Source organism: Diabrotica undecimpunctata, chromosome 1, assembly GCF_040954645.1.
Source record: "Diabrotica undecimpunctata isolate CICGRU chromosome 1, icDiaUnde3, whole genome shotgun sequence".
NCBI lineage: Eukaryota > Metazoa > Arthropoda > Insecta > Coleoptera > Chrysomelidae > Diabrotica > Diabrotica undecimpunctata.
In genome coordinates, this window is record NC_092803.1 from 19430075 (window position 1) to 19444136 (window position 14062).

Below are 14062 nucleotides of genomic sequence, written 5' to 3' on the forward strand. Positions count from 1 at the left end.
AATTTCAGTCATTCATAACTTGAACTTATCTATTTATTTATAAACAGTCTATGAAATTTATCAAGTGAATCAGACAGTAAACAGCTGATTATCTTTGCAGTATTTTCCACCATCATGGACTGTTTGGTATTTTTATTGTGGATCTGTAACAGTGGGTCTAACAATATTGAAATTAGTTAACTATGGCCTGCATCATATGTATGATACCAAAGAATGTATACAGGAAGAAGTTGAAGATGTGCCCCAAGACTTAAAAAAGTAAGTGAAATCTAAATAATTTGTTTTTAAGCTACTTAAATGTTTTTATTATTATGAGTTTAATAACCATATAGTAAAATGTATAATATATAACCACATTTTCTTTAAAAATCTCTCCCAGTTAATTTTTTAAACCTTTATGTAGATTCATAAACTCAATCAACTGCTTTTCTATGTGGTCATTTTGATTCTTATATCTTTTTCTCTCTATATAATTGATACAATTGTACTGTTTTCTTTTTTATCTACTCATTTTCTGTTTTCCTAGTGTGTTCATACTATGTATTTTGATTTTACAATTTATTTTTCTGGTATTCTTTTAATTATCTTAGTTTTGTGAGGTCATGCAATTTGTTAGATGCACTACTGTGAATGACTTCATTCATGTGCATCTAGTCTTAAAAATAAAAAAGCAAGGGGAAAACTCTTTTGAAGACATCTCCCAAATTCAAAATATGTAGAATATATAATAATATTTGTTTCCTTCCAGCTTATTGGATTTGTACATTTCCTATTCTGTTTTTTTATTGCGCAACCAGAAATCAGTGAGATATCGAAAACTGTTCTTTATCTATTACACAGCTATGGTTTAGTGGTCTCCAGAGACTAATAATGTGATTTTTCCACCAAATTTTCACAAATTCTTAATCATTTTTTAACATAAATTTTCTGAATTTCTTTGTGCTAAACATCAAAAATTGTTTTTATCTATTATATGACCAATGTGACCATGGTCTGTTGATGTTTAGAAATAATATGATGTTTTTAGCAATGTATTAAGTCTTCACAACTGTTCAAAGATGATTTACTGTTTTTTACCATCATAATTCTTTTCATAATGTTGCAGTTACAATTTGTTATAATATTCGACATTATTAAAACATTAAACATTGCTATTTAATATTTTAATTAAATTAATTTGATTGCAAGTTTATTGTAAACATTGCTTTAATTTTGGATCTTTTCAAAAACTTTTAATAAAATGAATCTCCATCTAGGGAGGAGGAAGGTATAGAGTTGCAGATAATACCAAGCAAATCATCCGGCCAGACTAATAGAGCAGGAACAAAACTAGCTCACCTGCATGATATAGAATTTGGTCCATTGCACAGTACTGATGCTGAAAGCCTAGAGTCTGATTTCCATCAATTAGAATACACCGAAGGAGCCTGTAAACCTACTAGTACCATAGGTAAGATTATTACTAGTACATTTGATTTAAGCAATATCTGTTTTAAATTTAAAGTTATCTATATGTGGGAAATCAGTCTATTTTTAATTCTGATACTATGTTTCTGTACTCTTTTCTATGTTTGACTATCTTTGCTTAATATACTTTATATTGATCTACATTTCTTATCTCTTTCATGTTTTCTATATTCTTTAATATGTTTCCTACATCATCTTCTATCCTACTGAAATATGTGCCTAGTCTGTTTTATTTTCTTATGGTGTTTTTCTTCTCTCTGTGGTCTGATATGTTCTCTTTTTTTATAGGTTCTTAACAGGTAGCGCTGTTAGACACCAGACTCGGTAAAACACGAGTTTTAAATAAATAAATAAATAAAAAACTTTTAAATAATTGATGGATTAGACTGTTACTTGATGGAAATTCATTTTATGTAACAATAAAACACTGAAAACTTTGTTTTATTGTTACAAAAAACCTTTAGTTTAAATTGAAAAAATATGAATAAATAAACAACAAAATAAAATAAGCTTCTTCTGTACAATAAAAATAAAATATCAATCTTGGCGGAGGTATTGATGTTGCTACGACCCACTGTTACTACCTGCTAAAAATAAATATGTTATAAACATTGAAACAAAAATACGATGCGTTAGGCAACACAGTCACACACACTGAGAAGAAGGAATAATCAGGGTTAGAGGTGGACGGATCAATCAGCACTAGATCCAGCAAGGAGCAGGAAGTCACTAATCAATACTTAGTCACGGTACAGTTTGGCATCAGATCAAGTTGTTTCCAGATCAATACTCTGATATAACTCCCAGGATGGTTGACCTTTAATGGTTGGTCAATACCCAAAGGCCCAGTGAAGTTCCCATCAGATCAGTACTCTGTTGAAACTCGATTCTCTAACAAAATAAAATAAAAACCTTTATTGCCTAATAATATTTTACATTGCACACATATTTTTCTTGTATTCTAGACATCTATTGGTCAGCTGAAAGTTGAAATATTCTATAAGATAAATATGCGTCACATATATTACCTACATAATAAGGCAACTTAGCTCTATCCATCTTTTGAATAAGTTCATCTTGTTTATAAAGTGTGTTGTATGCTTTTTCTATGTCTAGGATGACCATTCCTTTTTTCTGTTTTCTGATTTCTGTTGAATCAGATCTTTGTGTCGCTGTTATTTGTTCTTCCTCTTCTGAATCCAAATTGATCTTCTTGAATTATTCTTCTTCTTTCTGTGTGCTGTATTAGTCTTCTGTAGATAATTTTCTCCAATATTTTTCCTATGGATTCCAAAAGGGATATTGGTCCTTAGATTTCTGGTCTTTCATCATCCTTTCTTGAGAGATGATATTATAATCTGGCTGTTTAAAAGATGGAATCCAAGGTCGCATGATCACTCAGTGCAAGCATTGACAGGCGGTCAAAACTAGACCTTCTGAGAAACTGTTTACACCGTCATTATTTGTGTTTAACTTCCCCTGTCTGGTGAATTTTGTTGGCAGTGCTAAAAATTGTTTGTAGAGTTCACACATACATATATTAATTTGTATTAATTATTGTGTGAGTTAGGTTTATTAACGATTTTATTAAATGTGTCTTACATTTATTAAATATGGATGTAAACTTTCTTTCACATCCAAGAAAAAGATAAAAAAAAGACATTTAACTGTTGAGAAAAAAGGTGTAATAATGAACACTAAGCATCCCATGTATCCCAAAGCATGTAAAGCAATAACCTGTAAAAAACGGTATATATTAGCAAGAGTGTTAGTTCGTTTTTGTTGAGCGGTGTAAATGTGGGAAAAGTGATAACATAGGGAGAGGAATCTCCCTATGTTATGATGACGTGATCATTCCATCTTTTCAGCGGCCAAACTATAGCATGTTTGCAATTGGTCAGAAAATGCTCTTTTTACAGGCAAAATCTGAAAATGTAGTGTATTTGCACTATCATTTTCTTCAGTAGTTCCTTTTCCAAAATCTGAAAATGTAGTGTAGTTACACCATCATTTGCTTCAGTAGTTCCTTGAGTGTAATGTTGTGGATGCCCTCCATTCCTGAGGCTCTACTTCCCTTTAATCCTTTTATGATTTTAACAACTTCTGTTGGATTTAGGTAGTCTTACTCCTGTACTAAAAATTTGTTCCTGCTTTTTGTTCTCTCATATGCGTCTTCTATGGTTCTTGCATCTGACCTATTTTCATTTCCTATGTGTTCCTGCCATTCTTCTTGCAATTGCATATACTTTGTCTTGAGTCTCGAAGTGAGTTCCTTCTTCAACGATTATTGACGTGACAACGTCTTAAATTAGGTTGTGGCTCGGAGTCATTCATGAAAAAGTGTACCGCCCGCTCACGTCTGTTACAGTGAGTCACCGAACGAGAGAGGCTCGCCGGACCGGCGAATGCCTTGCGTCTCTCTGCCACTCAAACATGATCGGTCCGCTGCGCGCGCAGCACTAGAGAATTAGGCGCGTTGAATCGGTGCGTGCTTCCGTGCTTGTGTCTCTGTCTTTCTCGAGCGTTCTTGGCGTTCAAGACACATTACAGCAGAAACACTTCCTTTCATTTCATATTTCTCCTATCATCGTCATATCCTCAACAAAATCACTCAAATAGAAATTAGTTAAGTTTAAGTTTACATGTACAATGTTTTAGTAAACAAAATATATTTCTATAGTTAAAATTTGTGCAATTCTTATTTTCATTCAATTCCTTGTTCCTATTGTGCAATTTAATAATATTCATATCAATAAATATTCTACCGAGAAAAAGACGTTGTCACGTAAAATCTTCGCCCGTAAAACCGACTTTACAGGCAACCGATTTTTTTGTGGTATATTTTGTTTAACCCTCTTCTTGTCTTTTAGCATGTTCCGTACATTTTCATAGTTTTCTTCAGTTTTTCTGATGTGCCACTTATTCTCGGTGAGACTTCTGAGTCTTGTTTTTATTTCATTGGATAATTCGTTTCCACAGATCTTGAATTCCTCTCTTCTGGTTCTTTGGTACACTCTTCTGGTCTTATTTTTTCTTTTCTCTTGGGATGTTGTCTTCCATTGCTCTTTGGATTCTTCTTGTGACTTCTTCAATTTTTTCTTCCATTTCTTTTACAAATTTGATTTTCATTTCCATTTGGTTTAGCTGTCGTCTCTAGTTTTGCTTATTTGCTTCTTTTCACTTCAATCTTTTTACTGGTTCGATTGTTGGGAGGCCAATTCTTGATGTCACAATTCCTGTCACTGGGTTGTGGTCGGAACTGGTATTCTGTCATATACAACGTTTCTGATAGATAGATGATGTCTAGATTTTGCCTGATGACTACTTCATGTAGCTCATTCTGTCTTAGCCTCAGGGATGCTTTGTTGATTTGTAGGATTTTCAGTCATTTAAGCACTTTCTTTTTCCTTTTCTTTTTCTTTATACTTCATAAAGGCCATCGCTTGTTCGCAAAAGTTTCTTGCCTTATTCATTGCTTCTAGAAGTGACATTATTTTTTCTACATTTACGATGTGGTGTATTTCTGTCCATAATGATTTGACGGTTGCTGCTCCACTTGTTTGACTATTTTCCTGTGTTGATTGCACCCCTCTTGTAGTTTTGTATATTACATGCCACTTGTGGTGCTTATGAAAAGTGATGGATGTGGCGAGAGATTAGTTCTTAGCGCTGGTTTAATCCTTGCATTCTTCTGTACTTGGTTATCCAGGTACTCGATATGTTTTTTACACATCAAATAATTAGATGTGTGTTCTTCGCCACAATTGCAGATTTGTTAATTACACTCTTTGGGCATAGGCGTGTTAAGTGTTCATAGGTGCATTTCATATATCTTGGGAGCTTTGAAACAGTTCCTGGCACTATGTCTGAAAGGTTGACAATTATAGCATTGAGTTGCTCTAGCCTGCATACTGTAAGTGTCCCATTTGACACGAATATTTTGAACTTCGTTAATTTTCGTCTCTTCTATCATGTCCTGTGTTTTGTTGAATTGAGATATGAATTTCTGACCCTTCCTTTGTTGTTTTGGCTTCATTTACGGTATTTTGGCTTCGATTCCTTGTTCTTATAATTCTTTTTCCATCTTTTTGATGTCCATTCCGGAGGCCGGTTCATTATAATTTTCTTGGTAACTTTTTTGTATAAGTATGGAAGGGGGTCTTCAATGTGATAAGTTCCTGTTTCAACATCATAATCCTCCATAATTCTAATGTAACTCCTTGTTCCTGAGCGTCCTGCAGGAGCAAGTTTGTGTTGTAGCACCTCTTTTATTTCACTTATAAGCTTCCCATATTGTCCTATCTGTCCTGATATAACTAATGGGGGTTTCTTTACTTTTTTGAGGTATTTTATTTACTTCTTTCTACCTTTTCAACGTGTTCTAGAACTTGGATTCTCTCGATTCTCTCTTGCGGCGTATGTTGTTTTATACCGTTGCCGGTCTTCCATCTCCAGCGCGCGTCGATGGAAGTGGAAGTTAGTGGTGGAAGTGTGTGCGTACAGAGCGGTGGTAAACCCTCGGCGATAGCTGGCGATGGACATCGTTATAATTCTTGTATTTAATTGCTCGTAGATAACATAGATAGTAGCTAAACCTAACTTATAAAGTCGAATCCGAATTCTTCATTAGTTCTTATGTATCTGTTTGGAGTTTTGTCTGCACTATTCATCGGACGAATAGACAGACCACACAAAACTAAAGTATCGTGATTTTTTAAAATTATTTCGATCCGCTTAGCAAAGGATCCAAACATCCTTTGCTATACATTTTATAGTAATAGCACTAGTAACCTATGATCCTGATCTTTTCAGATTTAAAAGCTGAAGTACATAGAAAAAACTCATCAGAAAGCAGTGATGATATACCTAGCGTCCCTACTGATTTGATCGCCATCAACTCAGAACTACCAGAAAAGCGTAAAGTCAGATATTCAGACCGGCGTCCCAAACACCAGCGCTCCAAAACAGATAGTTATGTCACTTTCGTGAAAGAAGACAAAAAACTAGACTCTGAAACTGACGGACAAGGACACGGGATGCTTTTAAGGCAGCGCACCTCACTGCAGAGTGTGGAATCCGAACACGGATCTACAAATTTTGGCCAGATGGAAAGTTCAGGAAGGAGGCATTCCAATTTCACGAGTTTAAGTTTCTTGCCGTCCACAGTTCAAGTTGATATTAAACCTACAGGTATAATAGATGAATATAGCCTTAATATATAAATAATCATTTTTGTTTATTCTTGGCTGTAGGTTCCCTTGAATTAGGTTATATAGATAAAAATCCCAACCAACCACTTACCTCGGAAGGGTTTTATTTCAAGCCTACTGTAATGGGAGTGAGAAGAATTCGTTCTACAGTTCTGGAATCGTGTTGTCCACCCCCACCTCTAGATGTACATCCGAACAGTTTAGAAATACTCAGTAAGTTCAACTTATTTCCATTGTTCGTGTTTTCGGATTAAATTGATTAACTGTATGATTTACGTCAACGTCTCTCTTAAGATATACACATTATTCTAGCATTTCCTAATAGATTTACGCTCACTAAGGTATTTTTATTTAGGCGGCAAAAGTTTGACGAAAAATCCTCTTCCTCCACCCAGTTCTAGTCTCACTCGGAACCAACACCTAAACCTGTGTCCGTATTATGGTTCCGAGATAGTTTACCCCATAGCAGAACAGTCAGATGAACATCAAACTTCCCACGGCCCAGACACTGACGTAGAGAGCATGGAACGACGTTCTGATTCAGATTGCGAGGAAATCGACCAAGGTGAGTGTCAGTTATTAAAAATGAGAGTATCAGTTGATAATGACTAGCATCAAAAATTTATATGTTCAACAATATTTACAATATTGGCGAAAACGCAAAAAAATGTTATGTTTTACATTGATTCACAGGTAGCCATAGCCCCCTCATGTATATTAAACCCAAAAAACCGAAAAGTGTGCCTTACTCCTTCAACGACGAGAAGTACCACCAAACTGCGAAGCTATCTTCCACGAAATCCGTCATAGCGCCCGTTCAGTATCAACACAGCTCCAAAACCAATACCAACTCCAAAGATCGACTTCTGGAAAATAACGACAACTCCAATTCCAGTACTACACCCGACATGCAAGATGCCAGGACTGATTTCTATAATACTGATAACGACGTCAGCGATAAAAATTTATCATTCAGCAACTCTAGTATGGAACTGGACGATAATAGAGCTGCGTAAGTATTTTTTACCGGTTTACCTTGTGATTTTCCCAACCCATTGAATTTGTAATATGACTTATTTGTTTATGCCCTTTCTCCCCTGATTCTCCTGGCTAGTTGAATGTCCTTGGGCATAATAGTGAGTCTCAAACCTACCAAATATGCTTCACTCGCTTCCTTTAAAGCCATAACTGCCGAACTCTAAAAACGAAAATCTGTTTTTAAACCTTGTCCGATTTCACTGACAAGACGTTGGTAAGATAGTTTTCTGATACTAACTCAGTACTTTTCTGGTAATGTCTAATTTCACGAAGAGCTACAGTACCTGGCCTGTAACGATGAGGTTTTTTAACTCCTCCATTGGCAGGTGCACTTTTAAGAGAAGCTTTGGTTGGTAACTGTTTACGTGGTGCTTTACCACCAGTGGATTTACGGGCTGTTTGCTTTGTATGTGCTATTATTTTTCGCGTATACTCTAGTATATTAAAGTCGATTTATGAGCTCAGCAGTGTTAAGGTACCCCCCAGTAATCTTACACTCTATAATATCCATATTTTCAGCTGTATATATCCTATTGCCGCTGTTGAGGAAAAGATCGACAAACAGTTAAAGAGGAAGCCCAAAGAAATCGAAAGAGTAGCCAAAACCGAAGAAGAACAACCTACAGTGGTGGTGAGAAAGAAGAGAATCGCCAGGACGAGACGAAGAGCCTTGAGCGACGACCAACAGGGGAAGTTGAAGTGCCAACATCAGGGAAAATTTTCTAGCACAGGTTGGTATATATTTTATATACAGGGTGGTCCTTAAGTAATTGTACAAATGAAAACCGTAAATTCTACGCTTTAAAATATTACGATTTAAGCCAACTTGCTTTAATAAAATGTTGATATTAAGAAAGATACAGGGTGTTAAAGTGGAAATTTAAAATTCTATTTTTCGCTATAACTTTTACGTTTGTAAATATTTTTGGACAAAAATTTATAATTGGATGCTTTAAAGCAGAATACAATATAATTTTATACAAACTTTAATGTAACTGATAGAGGGCGCCACATATGCCACATGTGTGGCATAGATTTGCGTTTTACTTTTTTGCTCTTTAAGTTAGCTCTATTTGTGTTAAAAAATATTAAAGATACATTATTTTTACAAGGAAAAGGTATACTTGTTAGTAACCTCAAGATTTAACCGTTTTCGAGATATTCGCATTTTATAAGTCAGCTGCATAATAATTCTTAGTTGTAATATTTGTGCGGTAAAGCACTGAATACCTGTAGATAAGCATAATTCACAGTTTATTCTTATTACAACAACTCAAAGATGATAATGTAATATTACAAAATTTTTGTTATGGCTGCTAAATGTCTTATTGAAGAAAATATTCTTCATCTTCTTCTTTATGTGCCGTGTCCGTATTCAGACGTTGGCCGTCATCATGTTTACAATTTCCCTTTTCTATCGCTTCTTAAGTTTCTATACCTACTGGCGTTGTATTACTTTTTCCCTATTGTAAAATGCTGAAAACCCAAAATATGTGGTTTATATAAGATAGTACACCACCACATTCTATAGAGAAGGCAGTGAGAACATACTTAAATATATCTGTTCTGAACGTTGGATTGATCGTGGCAGTCATATTCCTTGGCAATGTAGTGAGATATTGATATAATTATTTAATTTATAAAAAATTCCAAAAGAATACTTATTATTCATTACGCAAATTGTTAACCCATTTTATTAGGACAATTACAAACTAAAGCACAAGTATTGAATAACACATATGTGTCTTGTTTCATAATACTTTTGCTATCAACCTAACCTTAAAGACTCAGCATTTTTACAAAAACATCAACGTTGGCCTAATAACCGATATTGTTATAAATATAGTAAACACATAGGTAATTTAGTTCAGCATAATATTAGTTCGTTAGTTAATCATAATAGACCATTTGTTCGAGATGTAATTATAGTTACTCGTAAGCTGTAACGTAATCATATAAATAAGTAATGTCATCGATAGGTTATTCCGTGTTTATATACGTAACCAATTAATCAGATACATCACAGTTTAATACATTATTTAACCTGTGCGACAAATAAGATGTAGTTCCATAATATACCACAAGGTTTGGATATGTATCCAAAAGAATATATTCATCCATTATACATTATAGCCACCACGTAGCCCAGAATTTAATCCGCTTGATTTTGGTGTATGGGGCGTATTAAAACAACGTGTCTATAAGAATCCCATAAACATTCGCAACCAACTATGGGAAGAAATAAATACTGCAGCAGTTTCTTTAGAACCAATGATGCTATTTAATATGAGACGATCTTTTATGTAATATATTGACAAATGAATTAAAGAAAATGGTGGACATATCGAAAACTTACTTTGACAAAAAGTTATGTTATTTAGTTTAACTATTTCTTAATTTGGTTGGTAAACAAAATGTTTTGATTATGACTTTAATTTAACATAAAACGTAAAATGTTTGATGTAAAATCCTATTATTCTGTTTTTGTCATATTAATTATCCTACTGATATATTTATTTTATTTAATATTTCGTTAACTATTAACTTTAGTTAAAGGTATTTTATACCAAAATTTAGATTTATTAATGTTTTTGTCTATTTTTCCTTCGTTTCCTCGAGTAATTGCCTTAAATCAGAATTATGCAGCTGATTTTTAAAATGCGATTATCCCGAAAACTGTTAAGTTTTAAAGTTATTAACAAGTATACCTTTTTTTTGTTAAAATAATGTATCTTTAATATTTTTTATCATAGATACAGGTAACTCAAAGAGCAAAAAAGTTAAGTGCAAATGTATGCCACATATGTGGCATATGTGGCGCCCTCTATCAGCTACATCAAAGTGTGCATCAAATTATAATTTCTCATATTTAAAAGTACCCAGTTGTAAATTTTTATGCATAAATCTTTACAAACATGAAAGTTATAGCGAAAAATAGAATTTTAAATTTTAACTTTAACACCCTGTATCTTTCTTAATATCAACATTTTATTAAAGAAAGTTGACTTAAACCGTAATATTTTAAAGTGTAGAATTTACGGTTTTCGTTTGTACAATTACTTAAGGACCACCCTGTATAAAGTTGCTGCTTATATCACTTAACAGACTCACTTAACAAATTTCTTTGTTTCATAATCAATTATAACTATGTTAGCTATATGTATATTACATAAATGATAGTATTAACCTTTTTGTATATTTATTAAATAAAAAATTGAAATTATCACATATCTAATATTATGTTAAGGCACCCTTGGATTTTCAATGGGGTTCATGTCTGGTGAGTTAGTAATAGAAAACTTGTTTCCCTATAAAAAACCTTTTAATGCTTTTAGCCGCATGGCAAGGTGCTCCACCCTCCATAAAGACCTTGCGACCATTTCCAAACCATTCGTTCATTTGTAGAACCAATCTTATCTGGAAGACTCTTTTATACTGATCCTGTCGCATTCCTTTGCTATTACCAGATCGTTGCTCAGGTGGAATGTTTAATTTTGATCAAATAAAAGGCATATATCGAGCACAGTTTAATTTAATCTTGCCCAAGTACTTTCAAGATTAAATTAAACTGTGCTCGATATATGCCTTTTATTTGATCAAAGTTCATTTATTCGAGCATTCAACCTTATATTTATTGAATGTTTAATTGTTTTTATTTCATATTTCTCATATTTTCTTATGAACGTCTCCGGACAAATTGGGCCTTAGGTTAGGTTAGGGTTGACCAACCTTCGAACTGACGATTGGGATACATCACATTTTCTTGCTATTTCTCTTTTATGTTGTATTTTCTGCATACGCATACGCAGATGTGCGTCCTTTATTACTGTGCTTTAATAAAATAAACACCGCCTGTATTTAAATTAAATACAGACCAGAGAACTTTTATTTAAAGATCCCTTATTTTGTCGTAACCTGTTAAATTAGGTGTAGAAAGAAAAATACTTCTAACTCACTTAAATATTTATATAGATATTCACTATTTCTTTATCATTTTCGCCAGCTAAACTAGCTATATCTAATGGTTCTTCCATATTATAAGATGAATATTATGGATTGTAGTATTAATTAAATATCAATTTAATTAAATTCAATGTTTTACTCTTTTCAATGATCTTATCTTAATTTCTAATCTATAATTATGTATATAAGTAACAAATACAAAAATATTTAATGTCATGTGTCAAAATAAAAGATTTCTTTAACATGTTAGCAATAAATCCCTTTTAGACATGAAGTATTTTGTTCTTTATTAAAGGATCATGTAATAAAGGAGGCTGTTTTACAGTTTCAATAACATGTCAGTATTGACAGATTGACATAACGACATTGCTGTAAGTATTTGGTATTGCAGCTCCAACCAATAACGAAGTTTCAACATATCAGATGGGAAGATATATCAATGAGGCGTTTTAGAGAATCTCTTCATTTTCCATACACAAACGGTATCCCACTGCAGTTAATTTAGCTGTTCACCTGGTGAATAGACAACGACTTTATTTCATGAAAGAAAACGCAACGCAAAGAGCTGAATGATCACCAACGACAACGTTGAACTGTTACCTTTTCTTAAAGGGAGACTTGGCAACATATAGATTGTTACTTAACTTAAGCAGAGACTGTAATGGTGAGGTTTTACCGATTTTTCTTTTGTCTTTTTAGAGCCTTTAAAGAGGGATTCCGAATGGTGTAGTACGACGACGGTGTCGCTGGAGCACGATGTCAGCAAAGTCCTGCAAGACAACGTTCCATCCACTAGCAGCTTGGGCGCCATACCAAAGAAAACAAGACTGGCTTCGAGGGACCCCTCTAATTCCATAGCCAGGAAATTACCAAAGAGTGAATCTGAAAAATGTAGCGTTTGTCGGTTAGTTTATTGTTATTAACAGTCATACATTCATTGTCTGCGAATCTAAGTGTTAAAGATAGCCAGAGCTTTTTATTTAACGTACTTAATTTTTTTATTGTCATGGGTTCATTTAAACATCTATTTAGAACAGTTTTTGAAAACATGTATCGTTATATTTGCAGATGTAAACCATCTAGGTTAGACAGGGAAAGAAACAAACCTATGAAAGAGAACAAAGTGACCCAGACTCAGATGAGGCATTCAGAGAGCTTAAGTCCAGTGGAGGGTTTGGAATGCGTTGTATATTCACCTCCTTTATCACGAGCTAAACTGAATTTACCAAAAATGGGTGAGTATTTACACAAATGTCAGTGATATTTTAAGATATGTTTATTTATTTTATTTTTAGCTTCCGGTGACACCAGCAAAGCAGATTCGCAATCTAAGAACGAAGATGGTTCGTCAAATGGTTCCAACAACGAACTGAGCACATTGCTACCACCTGCGCCTTTGCTTTCTGCGTTTTTGAACTCAAGACCTGCCAACATGAGTACTTCGATGGGCTTGGAGAATATCCGCTCTAATTCTAACCGCATGAGACTGAAAAGGATCAACAGAAACAACAGGAGGAGGTGAGTACCATAAATTTGTTGTATATACCAGTAACGAGAAGACCTGTGTATTGAGCATATGGAAGAGTAAGAGAGAGCTATCAAGATTGAGGTGAAACAACACCAGAAATATCTATGTGTAGCTACTAAGGGAGTATCTAGTTGTCACCATCAAGTGCGAAGGGTGTGTCTTTCCATTAGAGATACGTGAACGTTCTAAAACGTGAACGCGGATCTCATGGTTTGATCGGGTACTTAATTCTGAAGTTCTCCACAGAATGGAAGTGCTTATCACGATAAAAGAACGAAAATTAAAGTACTTTTGATATTTGATAAATAATAAGGAACATAAAATTATCTTGATTATAAAGTTTACTTAGTTCTTTACCGTATACATTTTCAGATCTAACCAAGCATCAAAGAAGGAAAACATCCCTGGATCTCTAGCAGCTGGATACGGTAGATATACTGCTAGGCATTTTACTCCAGACACTCCAGAAGGATGCAATCATTGCTCTATGGATGAGTACGGAGATTTTTATGTGTTAACCTACGACGATAAAGCAGCTGGAGTATCCGCTAGTAGTGAAACTGTAGGTCCTAGTACTTCCCAAGCCGGCCTCACTGTCGAAAAGTCCTCTCTTCACCGACGCCGAAGCGACGCTGCTGGTGTGACGGCGTCGTCCAGCAGGCCGCGCCGTACTGTCAACGACATCTGGGATAGTAATAGTACCGAATCGACTTGTAATAGTTCCATCTCTACCATTCTGGATGTCTCCTTGCAGAAGTCGAATCAACCTCTCAACTCGCCCATGGCTTCGGAGCCACACAATCGGCTTAAACAACCGTTTGAACACGATCGACTGTTAGTAGAGGTAAGTTTTATA

At 34.4% G+C, this 14062-nt stretch overlaps 1 protein-coding gene and 1 pseudogene across 2 annotated transcripts in view; one reads left to right on the forward strand and one right to left on the reverse strand.

Moving 5' to 3' along the window:
- The window catches only part of pcx (pecanex), a 48130-nt gene that overhangs the window by 564 nt on the left and 33504 nt on the right, over positions 1-14062 (forward strand). For both annotated transcript variants that reach the window (XM_072538300.1, XM_072538292.1), the window contains exons 2-12: positions 101-258; positions 1257-1450; positions 6280-6657; positions 6720-6890; positions 7033-7242; positions 7371-7689; positions 8235-8446; positions 12378-12582; positions 12747-12913; positions 12974-13196; positions 13579-14050. In XM_072538300.1, coding sequence (XP_072394401.1) covers positions 101-258; positions 1257-1450; positions 6280-6657; positions 6720-6890; positions 7033-7242; positions 7371-7689; positions 8235-8446; positions 12378-12582; positions 12747-12913; positions 12974-13196; positions 13579-14050 — 2709 coding nt within the window. The remainder of the gene's footprint in view (positions 1-100; positions 259-1256; positions 1451-6279; positions 6658-6719; positions 6891-7032; positions 7243-7370; positions 7690-8234; positions 8447-12377; positions 12583-12746; positions 12914-12973; positions 13197-13578; positions 14051-14062) is intronic.
- Positions 7759-8135, reverse strand: LOC140445893 (histone H3-like; annotated as a pseudogene).